This window comes from Symphalangus syndactylus, chromosome 23 (genome assembly GCF_028878055.3).
Source record: "Symphalangus syndactylus isolate Jambi chromosome 23, NHGRI_mSymSyn1-v2.1_pri, whole genome shotgun sequence".
Classification (NCBI taxonomy): domain Eukaryota; kingdom Metazoa; phylum Chordata; class Mammalia; order Primates; family Hylobatidae; genus Symphalangus; species Symphalangus syndactylus.
In genome coordinates this window covers 23,364,469-23,378,699 of record NC_072445.2, presented here as the reverse complement: position 1 = coordinate 23,378,699, position 14,231 = coordinate 23,364,469, and the positions used below count along the sequence as shown (strand labels likewise).

At 33.8% G+C, this 14,231-nt stretch overlaps 1 protein-coding gene and 1 long non-coding RNA gene across 2 annotated transcripts in view; one reads left to right on the top strand and one right to left on the bottom strand.

The window, feature by feature from the left end:
- The window catches only part of LOC129473411 (uncharacterized), a 190,041-nt gene that overhangs the window by 57,042 nt on the left and 118,768 nt on the right, over positions 1–14,231 (bottom strand). Inside the window, exon 2 of the long non-coding RNA XR_010119272.1 lies at positions 5,491–5,547. This is a non-coding gene — a long non-coding RNA (uncharacterized lncRNA). The remainder of the gene's footprint in view (positions 1–5,490; positions 5,548–14,231) is intronic.
- On the top strand, positions 4,105–7,262 carry LOC129473410 (beta-defensin 110). The gene is made up of 2 exons (XM_055263883.2): positions 4,105–4,222; positions 6,978–7,262. The coding sequence occupies exons 1-2, from the start codon at positions 4,168–4,170 to the stop codon at positions 7,124–7,126; spliced, it is 204 nt and encodes a 67-aa protein (XP_055119858.2). The 5' UTR covers positions 4,105–4,167; the 3' UTR covers positions 7,127–7,262.

Sequence of the window (14,231 nt, the reverse complement as noted above, 5' to 3'; positions counted from 1 at the left end):
TTTGAGGCAAGATTCTGTTTTGCTTCCCCTTTCTTCAGTGACATTGAAAACCACATGTTGAAGATGACAGAATGCTAAGATGGAACAACACCCGGGTCCCTGAATAAATGCTTGAAGGAGAGATTCATACAGATCAGTGTTACCCATTTTGACATTATATGAGCAATAAAGAAACTTATTTCACGTTTGAGACATTATACATGCTTTGGTTGCTATATTATAACATTTATTATCAAATAATATGACCCATCTGAATCTAAATTACCCTTCTTTAAAATAAATATAGCATTAACCATCCAGTAAGGTTATTGTGAAAAATAAATAGACCAAAAAAAGTGTCTAGTACAATACTGAGCAAATAAGTGTTCAATAAAGGCTTTTTAAAAAAAATTTAGAAAGATTTTGAGCATAGAAGAGACATTAGAACTCTTTCTAGCCAACTTTCCCTCTTTCAATGAGAACATCGAGATGTATAAAGCATTACTACATTTCTTAACAGATTGTGTTCTGGGGGCCACAATTATTGAGTAAATTTGTGAACATTTAATGTGGTATAACTAAGAAAAATATAATTGTCATCAAGGCTTTTCATTAAACTCCTGAGAGCAGTCTATATGAGGTGAAAAGAGAAAGGACTTTGTTGCACATCTTTTTACAAGGATGAAAAAGAAACCACTTCTCGAGCTGTAGTGATATAGTGAAAGAGAAAACTATTGATCTTTGCTATGGTTCTTCTGCTTCTACCTTGACATTCTGGAGCTTCATGCTGGTGAACAGTTTTACTCCCACCATGTGTTTGCGACTGTGTGCTAAGAGGAGTTGCAGTGGTGACTGAGGAGAGCAAAGAAGGTTCTCAGATAAATCTTAGCTACACACCAAAACCTTCAACTCTGTTCCCTACCTTACTCTAGAACCAAATTCCTTTCACTCCTTACATAAATAGTGGAATCTGTAAGTAGGAAAATGTTTCATGACCTTTTCAAGTCAATTTTCACATTTTCTGTTGTTCTCTGTTCCCTTGTGAACTAGTTGCTTTGACTTTTTTTTTCCTTTTTGTCACATAGAAAGACAAAGCTTTCATCATTTCCATTATGTAATAAAATTTTATCACTAATCTAATGACTAACACTACTTAGAATATCAGTGGAGCATAGATTTGGATCAAAGGGAGTGCAGCATTTTAATGAACAATTTATTCTGTTTCAGAATAAATTGTTCTATCTCAACTTATTGAAATAGAACACGCTGTTGGGTTGAACTGTTAGGTTCTGTTCAGCAACAACTACCATCTTTAATTAATTTCATCATCTGTTCTTGATCTTACAGGATGTTCTTGGGTCCTCAACCTTACAAATTTCACCTTATTATCTTTGCTGGTCAAGTAGAGAATAGAATTCCCTTTAGACCAATGAAGGAATTCTATTTATTTGTCATACAAATTATTTTTTTACTTTATCCATTAAAAATCTTTATCTTTTATTTCAATAAAAGTGCATGGCAGACTTTTTAGAAAAGAATAGCAAGATAAATCTAGCAATTCCATAACAGAAAGATCACTGGAAAAAAAAAAAGTGTAGATAGACATATTTTTATAAAGATGAAGAACTTCCATAGTAACTTTTATTTTTGCTTACAAGATTCAGCTGGCTTGTGAGATGGAAAAAGCTGGCTTAAAGCGGAAAAAGCTAATTTATCATCTGTTACCTTTACCTTAAATCAAACAGAGCCACGTGACATCAAATCTCCTGTCCGCCCACATGGATCTCAGTTCATGGATAAAATAGCAAACTCTCACCAAAGTTCAGACTTTCACTGTCATTCGTTGTGTTGACAATTTTGAAGATTCCAGGCCAGTATTTCAGAACGTCTTTCCTTTTGTATTTGCCTGATTTTTTTTCCCTAACGGATGGGTTCAGATTGAAAAATGTTTAAGGAATTGGTACATAGGTGATAAGTCCTACCTACATGATATGGTTTGGCTGTGTCGCCACCCAAATCTCCCCTTGACTTGTAGCTGCCATAATTCCTGTGTTGTGAGAGGGACCTGGTGGGAGATAATTGAATCATTTGGGAGGGTTCCCCCATACTGTTTATGTGATAGTGATCTGGCACTTTCACAGACCACTGTGAAAATTTGAACACAGACTGCATGTTAAAAATATGTATCTTATAAAAATTAAATTACTTGAATGGGAAAATTTTATTGGAGTTATGTGTGAGTATCTATGTTCTTAGGAGATACATGCTGAATTATTTATAATAGATGTGATAAGTGTTATGATATCTGTGACTAACTCTTGAACTATTTAGCAAATAAAAATATAAATGTATTTTATAAGTGCATAAACATATATGTGTATGTATATATAAATACACATAGAGAGAGATGCATATAGATGGGAATTAGTGAATTTAAAATGTGCAAAAAGTGAGCAATTGGTGAGTTTAGATGAAGGGAATATAGGAGGCAATCATATTTAGTGACTTTTCTGTGAGTTATAATTTTTAAAATAAAATGTTAAAAATTGAGTAAGAAAATAATAAATTAAACAATCTCCATATATTTGAAAAAGAAAAATTATAATAAAACTTAAAATTGCTTAAATATTTATTTGCTATATATCAATATTGTAGCAAAAAATTGTTTAGGGAAAAATGCATGGCTTTAAATGAGTATGCAAAGAAGAAAGAAAAGGTAAAAAGTAATGAGCTAAATGTTTTAGTTAAGACCTTGGAAAAGGACCAGAACACGGTCAAAGGAATGAGGAGGAATGAAATAGTAAAAATAAGAGAAAAAAAATGTTAATGGAACAGAAAAAAAGAACCAAAAAAGACAATACTAAGTAAAAAGAACAAAGCTGGAGACATCACGCCACATGACTTTAAACTATACTACAAAGCTACAGTAACCAAAACACCATTGTACTGGTACCAAAACAGATACATAGAACAATGGAACAGAACAGAGGCCTCAGAAATAACACCACATATCTGCAAACATCTGATGTTTGACAAACCTGACAAAAACAAGCAATGGGGAAAGGATTCCCTACCTAATAAGTGGTCTTGGGAAAAGTGGCTAGCCATATGCAGCCAAGTCTTTGTATGATTTATAAATTTTCTATAGTCATCTGATTTCAAAATTTCAAGTTCAATGTTTTAATTCTGTTTATGGAACTGAAAATTTCATATCTGATCTAAATTGCATGCTTACAAAAACTATTTTTTCGGATATGTGAGAAACAGCTGGAAGTTTTGCCCAGTACTCTGAAGCTGATGCTATAAAGAAAAACAATTGGCCAGGTGTGGTGGCTCATGCCTATAATCCCAGCACTTTGGGAAGCCGAGGCAGGTGGATCACGAGGTCAGGAGTTTGAGACCAGCCTGACCAACATGGTGAAACTCCATCTCTACTAAAAATACAAAAATTAGTCAGGCGTGGTGGCAGGCACCTGTAATCCCAGATACTCAGGAGACTGAGGCAAGAGAATCACCTGAACCTGGAAGGCAGAGGTTGCAGTGAGCTGAGATGGTGCCACTGCACTCCAGCCTGGGTGACAGAGCCAGACTCCATCTCAAAAAAAAAAAAAAAAAAGACTTATATAGAATATTTCTCACATTTTTAGTGAATCCATAATTTACTGATTAAATAATTGCATATTATATTAATTGAAATAAAGTCATTTAATCTCCCTGGTTCTCATTGTTTTATCAGCAAAACAAAACTTATCTCAGTGAAAACTTTTTCCATAAAATCTTATGATTCAGGCATTCAACAATTTTATACTAAGGCATTAGAGTGTTTAATATTACATATAACATAGAATAGAGGAGATGATTACTATAACATTTAGCAATCCAAACACACATCCCCTATAAATAAAAGTCTCTTAAAAACTGTGTTTTCATGAAAGTCTAGTTAAGGTTACACAGCAGGTTTTACTTTTATGAGAAAAATTTAATAATACTTTTTGAGTTCATGTTCTTTGAGGATGGCACTATTCAACCAAGCATACAAATGTTCTTGCTCTTGATAAGCCTCAGTAGTTAAGAGTACTTCCCAGGAGAATCTATAAATAAAAGAGATCTCTGTTTCCTTATTTCAAAACAACTGACTTGAAAAAGGAGGTCTGTTGACACTTTTTTTTTTTTAAGAAACTCTGTACCATGAAGATTCAACTTTTTTTCTTTATTCTGCTCTTTTCGGTCACAATTTTACCAGGTAATATGCAAATATTTGTGGGGATTTATACTAACAAATTTGAGAAGACATAAGTTGCTTCTTGATAAATATATGATAATAACATAGGGATTAAAGCATCATTTTACAAAAACATAATGTGGTATTTTAGATTGGACTCCAGAACAGATAATAAAGACAATAGTGAAAAACAGACAAAAACAACAGGTATGAAAACTGGCAAAATCTGAATAAAGCATAGCTTAGTAAATACTATTACATCAATATTAATTTGTCAATCTTAATTAACATTACCAAGATTACGCAATATATAACATTAGGGGAAGCTGGCTTCCACCAACTTTGCAACTCTTCTGTAAATCTAAAATAATATCATAACAAAAAGTGATGTGAGAGAGAAATGGAGGGAGATTTTACTTTGTTGAAAGTGATGATCAGAGACTTCAGACAGATTGGACTTGAACAATGTATTTGAGGGCAGAAATAATAATTATTGAAATATCAAAGTATCACTAGACCAGTGGTTCTCAGAGAGGAGTGAATTTGTGCTCAAGGGAACATCAGACAATGTCTAGAGATCTTTTAGCTCATCACAACTTGTACTACTGGCACAGTACCAGTTGTAGATAGAGCCCAGTATGCTGCTAAATAACCTACAATGCACAGAACAGCCTCTTAGAACAAAGAATTGTCCTGTTCAAAAGGTCAATATTGCTTAGAGTGAGACGCCATGCCCTTGAGCTTGGCATCCAATTGGCAGGGAGTATATTTAATTGATACTGTTTGGATGAGGAGATGAATGCTTGCAAAGGAGATTAGCAAGCCAAAGACACAAGCTGAAGAACACATGTAGAGGTCAGAATGAGGAGAAAGAAGACAATAATGTTTTAGAAGGGTGAAATAAGACAAAGAATGAATGAGAGAAGGGGTGGGGTCAGTCCAAGGAGCAATCATGGACAACAGTGCCAAATGTGGCAGAACTCTTGCCAAAAGTGAGTATAATTCAGGTGTCTGTCACTGGTAATCACATATGGGTTTGATAATAATAACTCCTCAGAAAATGTAGAATAAGTAATGATCTTTAGAAGTGAATATTTAAATTGTGCAGATTAACTAGATGCTCTTCTATGCTTTTGTTTCTTTAAGTTGCTTCATAGTCTGAATTGCTTTGGTTACATTGAGGAGAAAGCCAATATTAATAGTAGGACTTGGTTTTGTAGCCACTATACCAATGACATAGATAATGTAGCTCTGAGTCTATGTATTAGCTAACAGGTATTACTACTCACCATCAGGTGTCAGCTGTTGGAACTGCAGACAGACTGCGTAGACCAAAAGGCCTGGCCCTTGAGAAGACCAAGCAATAATGAATAGCAGGACACAGTGGAATAATTTATTTGTTTTCATATGTGAAAATATTAAATCTGTCCTTTGGTCAATAATTAGATGTGCGTACAAAAAAAAAGGCTACAAAACAAATGACTTCTGAAAACGCATCAGCCAGGGTACAATTTAAAACATAAAATAAAAAAAATTTTGACTTGGTACAATTTAAAATATAAAATTAAAAAAATTGACTTGGAATAGATCACATGGCCAATCAAACCAATGTTCTCAAACCCCCTAAATATATTCAATTCTAAATAAGAAACTTCTAGTGAGAGTCCATCTTTAAGCTAAAAAAACAAAACATATATCTTTTCTTACAGCTTTGACTATTACAAAGTTATTTTTGTGTCAATTTTTTTTTTCTTATAATGTGCAAATTTTAGTTGCAGTTTTGCTCTCCTGGACATGTATTCTTGTGACCCCAGCTACAAATCCCTCACCCATTCTTTCATGATTGATGAGAAAATATAAAGCCAGAGTAGGAGTTAACACAATTTTTCTAGAAATAAGTGAGACAACCAATATTATATGTTTTATGAACCCTATGATCTCAACTGCATTATGTTAATGCAAAAGCAGTTATAGACAATGTGTTAGCAATGGGTGTGTCTGTGTGCCACTAAAATTATTTCCAAAAACAGGTGGCAGGGTGGATTTGGCTCCCTGACAATAGTTTATTGATTCCTAGTCAAAAGGTTTAATAGCACAAACAGTAATTGACAGAAATTATTTGTAAGTTATTATTTTAGAAACTTGGTGATGAAAGAAAAAAAGGTAGCACTGGTAATTTTAGAAATCATGTAATGGTTAACAATGGCTCCACTTTTTTTTCTTTATCAATGTTGTTATTAGACACATGTCTGAGTTAGATGATTTCTTCAGGGAAATAATCCCCAAATATTCAGGGGAGTTGCAGGAATTTAGACAAATTCGCTAGTGTTGCCTAGCTCTTGACATTTTAGAGAAGCAAAATCAAGCTACAGTGAAAATCACTTGAAGAAGAATTCATAAAGCACAACATTCAGTCTAAATAATGTTAGTGAGAGCAGAGAACAGGCAGCTCAAATGCAGTTAGATGATCAGAGAGAGAGAGTCTGACCAAAAGATAAATTATGGTCACTGTTTTTCCATTGATTTTGGGAACCATCCTTGGATCACTGCCCAGTTTCTTGTAAGACAGAAAGTGGAAACGCCTAACTTAGGTCCAGACCCTTTTTATTTCTAGAATGTAGCTTGCACCAAGGGACAGTAAATTCACTTAAACTTTCCTCCGTAGGTAGGTGGACATTTTCACTCTATAATCTTTTCCTTCGTGGACTTTCTCCTTTTAAAACATGGATGTGTCATAGCTAGATGGCTAATTTTAGTCATTCTTCCCTTCTTACAGCCAAAAAGAACTATCCTGAGTATGGTAGCTTGGACTTGAGGAGAGAGTGCAGAATGGGTAATGGTCGATGTAAAAATCAGTGTCATGAAAACGAAATTAGGATTGCTTACTGCATAAGACCTGGAACTCATTGCTGCTTGCAGCAGTAATGATGACAGAAGAACAGAGTCACCAGCTCCAAGAAGAGAGGATCAGCGTTATTAAGTTTTCCCAGCACATCCTTCAAGGCCTGTGTGTCTCTATAATACACAAGAACTAAATAAAAACTTAATGTTGAACCATTCAGAAGTGATCATATGTCATGCTCATATCTGGTGCCTTTACATGACACTTTTCTCCTGATTTGTTGGTACCAAAAGTAGCAGGACTTATTTTATGCAAGTTCCTCAAGTTTTCAGTGCTTCATGTTCCACAAGTTCCACAAGTTTTATGTGCCTTGTGTTAGCTACCATAAGCAAGGTTGTGGGAAACCCTAGGTCAAAGAATTGGGTAAGCATATCTCTAAGATACAGGCTTCCAGTAGAAATGCGCTGTTATTTTATTAGATACTGTTCCACAGATTACCCCCATGTAAATATATAAATCCACTGGGCTTGGGAGACTGGACATTGAGAGGGCAGATCTTTATTGTGAGAGAGACAGAGCTGAAGTGAAAGGATCATGAGTATAAGAATGGAAGACCAGAGAAGAATCACGACCAGCTCCAATTTCTACTCATATTTATTATTTTGTAAAGATAAATGTGTATCAAGAAATAAGAGAGGTAGTAAAAAGAAAGGAGAATAATTTCAGAAAGAAGAGGAGAAAATAACTGAAAATTTAGACCAAAGAAGTAAAAAATTATGGCTAATAGTTTAATGCAGCTATTCAGTCCTGAGAGATGACTGTGTCTGAGGAGATACATGACAAAAGGAAGCAGCAACAACCTTCACTTTTCAATTTCACTCTGCCCCAGTTCCTCATATGCTGTGGATCCACAGTATTCCTCACTAAAACATGTCAGTGATGCATCTGTACCATTTGTTTTCCATTTAGAAGAGCTAATTCTGCTATTTTATGAGTTTAGGAATACAATTTAACAATCCATATTAGTTCAAAATTCTTAAGAAATATCATCAATACCACAACATAATAATAAAATAGAATCTTCTCTTCATACCCCTCAAAATAAAATTAAACAATATTTTGGCGAATTAACTAAAGAAAAATAAAATGTATTAAATCATACATATAGGTCAGACTTAGACTCAAAAGGAGATGGTAAATCAAAAAATTCCAGGGGCTTCCTATTCTCTTGATGTTTTTATTATGGCTCTCTGTGGATCCATTCTATTCTTCAAATGCAGATATGAGATTTAAGTATGCTTATACTAAGCATTATCTACAAAAAGCCATGAATGGGGAACATTTTTTTCCTCCACTCAGATAAAATTTACATAGTCTTTGATTGTTCAGTGTGTTTTCTTGTAATGTAAATGTCTTCAAAAGTATCTTTACAATAGTTATTTATAACAGCATTTCTCAACCTTGACACTGTTGATATTTTGATCCAGGTAATCTTTGTTGTGGGAGCTATTCTGCTCATTATAGGTTTTTCAGCACCCTTAACTCCTACCCAGTAGATGCAAATAGCACACTTTCTCCCAACTGTGATAATCAAAAATGTCTACCTATATTGCCAAATATCCTCTTTGGGGGAGGGGACAAGTTTACACTTGGCTGAGAACTACTGATTTATAAAGTCAAGCACCCATTCTCACAAAAATTTACAAATGAAAATGGAAACAATAAAAAAATCAGTGAGATTTTCAGGTGGCCAATTACATTTTCTGTGTTTTATGAGAAATAGTTATCTATTTAAATTTTTTATATATTATATATGGGCTAGAGGTGATATATTGCTGGCTGCAGAAAGAAAAAGTGGCCTAACTTCTGGATAATGAATATATTAGCTATGTCAAGAAAAAGATTAGTAAAAATAAATGTTTAAAATGAAAGTTATGAAGGTTTGATTTTTATTTATTTTACCTAAGTAGAGACTGAGCCCTCTCTCCATCAAGACATCTAAAGCAGAATTGAGAGGCCTAATATACTATTAATATGGGGAAAATAAGAGTTGAGTTTGTTAGGAGCCACCAAGAAGATGAGAGATTTTCTAAAAAACATGTGAGGCGTCTCTGCACATAAACTAGGCTGTGCTAAAACTCCTGGTGTACGCTGTATCTTTCAGTGCTTGACAGAGAGCACGACAACCATCTAAATTTCTAAGATGGCCTTTACTTGTGTTCAATACATTTAAGCCACCAGCCTCTGCCTTCAGCTTATGGGACAAATTAAAGAAACTTGAAGGAGAATGTGAACCTACGTGCATCAACCTCAAAATTAATATTTTTTTTTCCTGAGGAAATCTTTTAAGTGTTTTCTGTGTGAAAAAAAAGACTGAAAACTCTAGAAACCCTTTGATGAAGTTCTTTAGCCTGCTTCCTTAAAAAGTTAAAGGTGTTACTAATTATTCTGCCCCCAGAATTTACATTTGTCTAAGTTTGTAATTTATTAACAAAAGGAAGGCAAAATAATGCTTAAAAATGGAAATATTTCTGGTGATTTTCTTGCTGATACATTGTAATTTTTATTGTATGAACTTACAAAAGAACTAGATAATGTTAAACTAATTCATTCTAAAAAACTTAAAGTTTTATATTTTTCCCTCCTAAGGCCCACAATATAAATTTTGGTGACACTGTGTATTTTCCTTCACATTTAGTTTCTTGTGAGTCTTGAGCAGTGACTCTGATAAAATAGATGCCACCAAGTGTTGGAAATTTTTGCTGTTATTTGGTAGTTCAATACCCATATGAATCAATTAAAAGCATTATATTGAAATTAGATTTATCACCATCAAATTCTCACACGAACTAGGAAGAGAGAAATTAGACTCCTACGTGGTATCATGTATTCAAACCCAACCTATATCGGTATTTATTTTACCTCAATATCCTTGGGCAAGAACAAAATCTAATTCCAATTAGCAATGTACTTATTCAGGCAACTTTCATAAGTGGATTACTTCTTCCCAGGCTTAATGTCATGGGTTTTGGATATGGAGATTGAAAAATTATAGCTCCTGGCTTAAGGCACTGATATTGATTGACTACAAACTGATTTTTACGTAATATTCAAATTGATAGAGTTCACAAATGAATAAGGCACGGAATATTCTTCCAAAAAGATCAATGTCAATTTGTAATATGGATAATACACAGGTTAGACTACATTCAATATATTCTCCCTCATTTATTTACCAATTCAATAAATATCTATTGAACACCTACTATGTGTCAGAGTACAATATGACTGGGACACATAAAAAAACAAAACTAACAATGTTGTCTGTTTTTATGGAGCTCATAGTATAGTGAGTGCATACAAATATAAACAGTAAATAAAAGAAATAAGCAAATTATCTATTATATTACAAGGCGATAAGTGTTAGAAAAAAGGAAACAAAGTAGAGTGTAGTGGCCCACAATCCCGGGCTATAGTAATTTTAAATATGATTTGTCATACAGCCCTATTGTAAAGGCTGAAAAAAGTGTTCATAAGAGCATACCTGGAATGTGTGGGGAACACCTAGGAGGAAAGCATTGCTGGAAAAGAGTAACTGAGGAGGTGAGTCCTGGGAGAGGAAGTTGGAGAGAAAGTATCTTGACAAATTGATTTCCCAGGGATTTTTAGGAGCTAGAAAAGATCTTGACTTTTATTCTGAGAGCAATTCAAAGGCTTTTAGCCGAGGGAGAGACATAATTTGAATATTTTAAAAGTCTTTCAAAGATATTAAAATAAAATAAGTAGTAAATAATATAGGTGGTAAATTACAGAAGCTAAGTCCGTAATTATACAAACAATGAGGAATGGATGTAGAATTCTGGATCTGTTAAAGGTAGAGCTAGCTAGATTTCATGAGGGATTAAATTTTGGCTATGGCAGACAGAGCGGTCAATAATGACTCCAAGATTTCTTGTCTGAGCAATTGGAAAGATTGAGCTGTGCCATTGACTAAAATGGGAAGGATATTAGGTGTAACAAATTTTGGTTGGATGATTGATCCAATTTTGGACATGTAGAGTTTGTCATATCAAATAGATTTAGCAAGTGGTTAAGAGAAGAGACAGAAAATGAAAGTGGATACAGTAATCTTTTGAGTTGGCAAGACAGGATGACATCTAATGCAGAGATTGAGGGATTAGCTCTTCATCAGAGCATGGGGATGCTTTCTTCATTCATAAGCAGGAGGGGTAGGATACACAGATGCAGATGCTGATTGGCAGGCTACTTCGGTGCTGAAAGTCTGTGGAGAGTCTCAGGAATCTTCAATTGGATCATTGAATTGAAGGGAGCAAGATCATTAGCTGAGAGTGAAGACAGGAAGGATGTTTTGAAATTGCGAGGAGAGCTGAGAATTTGTAAAGGTGTTTTCAAGGAGTAAGTTGAGTAGGCTGTAGGTATTCTTCACAACTGTCCTGTTTCTGGCATCTTTTTCCTATCATTTGTTGAATATTTCATTTCTTCTTATATATTTGAACACATATGACTTTGCCATTTTGTGAATCAAATATTCTTAAAAATTTTACCAACCTTATATGGCTCTAATTAGTAAATACAAATATTCTCAAGTCTCTTTCATCTTACAAAAATCCTCCCTTATTTTGTTCTTAATTTTTCTTCAAGCCACTTTCTAATCTGCCTTATTCTCTTCTTCATCAAATTTCTTGAAAAGAATCTCAGACCCATAGTCTCCACTTAATTAACTCTTTTACACTCTTCCCACCATAAATTCACTCACACCAATTAACTGAAACTCTTCTTGCTCATGTTATATATGTTTTCCTAAAGCAAACTCAAAGGTTTATTTTAATTATTTATCTTGCTGGACTTCTGAACACATGCTAGAATTGACTGCTATTTTACAATTATTAATTGAATTATCTATTTTTGATAGTCTTCTAAATATCAATGGCCTCCAATGTGTTGTCCCAGCATCCCTTTTCCTCTTATTTTTATGTGCTTTCTCAATATTCTCTTGTTAATGCCAATGACTTCTCCTATCAAGTCTTTTTCTCAACCTCTGTCTTAAACCACAAAACTGTATTTATTACTACTTACCGAACCTACTGGATAGCCTCCAAATTCTTTAATCATAATTTGTCCAAAATGAACTCATATTACTCACAAGGGCTAAAATCTGTTCCATGTCTTTTATTCTGTTTCAATATCAAACATACATCCTAAAGGCCAAAACATTGTCATTTCATAATCAGTTACGCAGTCTTACAAGCTAAAACACTTCTGGTCATTGCTTCTCTATGTCCCAGTTTCCTTTCCCCCCAAATCCAAAACTTATCTATTGGGCTACATCTCATTCAGAAATATCTTCTAGGTTCACTTTCTCCTCTCTATTTTCAAGTTTCATTAACTTAATTATCTTATTCATCATTTCTTATTTAGACTGTTTTAATAAACTTCGACATAGATTTCCTGCTACAAAAATTTCTCTACTTCCTCCCTTAAAAGAGAAAAAAAGATGGAAAAGATGCTTAAAGTCTCATCAGTTTTACCACTCCATTCATGATAATATTCAACTCCTTAGCTTAGTAGGGCCTTTTGGCACCTGTGCACAGTTTGACTTTCTAAAGTTCACATCCATATAATTCCTATTGTGCTAAAAGGTCATACCATTCTGCATAGATCACACATTCTTTAAAACACAGTATCTATGTTTAGGATACATCTTTTTGCTTGTAAGACCTTATCCACAATTTCAGGAAAATATGCTTTTATCTTTTAAAGGTCCAGCCACCTGTCATCTACTCAGCGAAGCAATGAAGCATATATTGCTTTTGAGTCCAACAAACCTAGGTTTGTTTGCTACTTGCTCTCCTACTCCCTCGGAAACCTTAGGCAGAGTTGAATTCAACTATCCTTATGTATGAAATGGGAAGAGTTATTGGAGGAGTAAATCCGAAAATGAATATAACTGGCTTAGAAAAGAATCTGAAACCTAGGGAACACTTAATAAAACATAGCTATTAGTAGTGGCAGTGGTAGTAGCAGTTAAAATAGTAATAGTAAAAATAGACTATTCCAGGAAGAGTTTACAACTCTTTATTTTGTGATGCAAGGACATTTTGCTTATATCTCAGAATTGCCTTTAAAAGTGATGAATTTTTTTTCTCATCTATGTCATCATCTCCCAACAAATAGTAGTTGTCTTTTGAAGGGGAAGAGCTTAAATATTTTATTTATTTTTGTCCCCACCTAGCACAGGAACAAGCACAATATATTTGCTGATTAAATGTGTGTTGTATGAATCACAAAGAGAGCATTCTCTTCATTTAACAGTAAAAGTAAAGAAAAATATGTAAATTAAGAAAAGGTTATTTTAATCTGCCATAAATCTATAAATAACTCATTTACAGTTACAATGAAAACTTACTTCATAAAATTATGGGCTAAACCATTTTTCCTTATTTATTGTCTCATTTCATTGCCACACAACCCTCTGAAGTATTATTAAATGCATTTTTCAGTTAAGGAAACTGCAAATATAGGGCCTAAGTCATTTGCTAAGTTGACAGGAGAAAAACTGATGAATAACATGTAATAAAACATAGAGAGTTTTTTATTATATAATATGAATTAGGTCCCTATCTGTAATAACATATGTATTCACTCACTCTTTTTTTTTCAGTTATTTATCTTATTTATTGAGTATTTTGTTTCAAGCATTTTGCTATGTGCTGAAATAAATCAGTGAATGAGGTATATAGTGGGCCTGGCCTACCGTAACTATGAGATGAGAAGTTTGTGGTTTAACTACAGCAAAAAGCCATAGCAGGAATTAAACACTAGTAACAATGTGACAGCAGGGCATAAACAGTGAGTAACAGTGCTCCACTTAGGGTAAGGCTTTATAAGGTTTTGGTGTGAAATCCAAAAGGCAAATAAAGATAAAGGGAATGAGAATAACCTGATTTTGAAGGCTTATTAATTTTTTAACACTATAAGAGCAACCTGTATATTTTATCTCATTATATCTTTTGAAATTTCAATAAAACCTCAATTTAATAAGGAAACTGAAATCCAGTGATCTAAATCATTTGTCCTATATAGCAAAATGACAAATAAAATATCCAGTCATGAAACTTAATTCTATCTGATTTTGAAAGATCACACCTTTTCAAACTTTCAACTGAC

Excerpts from the sequence above, each read along its gene's own strand:
- LOC129473410 (XM_055263883.2), top strand. The coding sequence starts at position 4,168 with ATGAAGATTCAACTTTTTTTCTTTATTCTGCTCTTTTCGGTCACAATT. Across the intron at positions 4,223-6,977 it reads TTCGGTCACAATTTTACCAG|CCAAAAAGAACTATCCTGAG; the intron begins GTAATATGCAAA and ends CCCTTCTTACAG.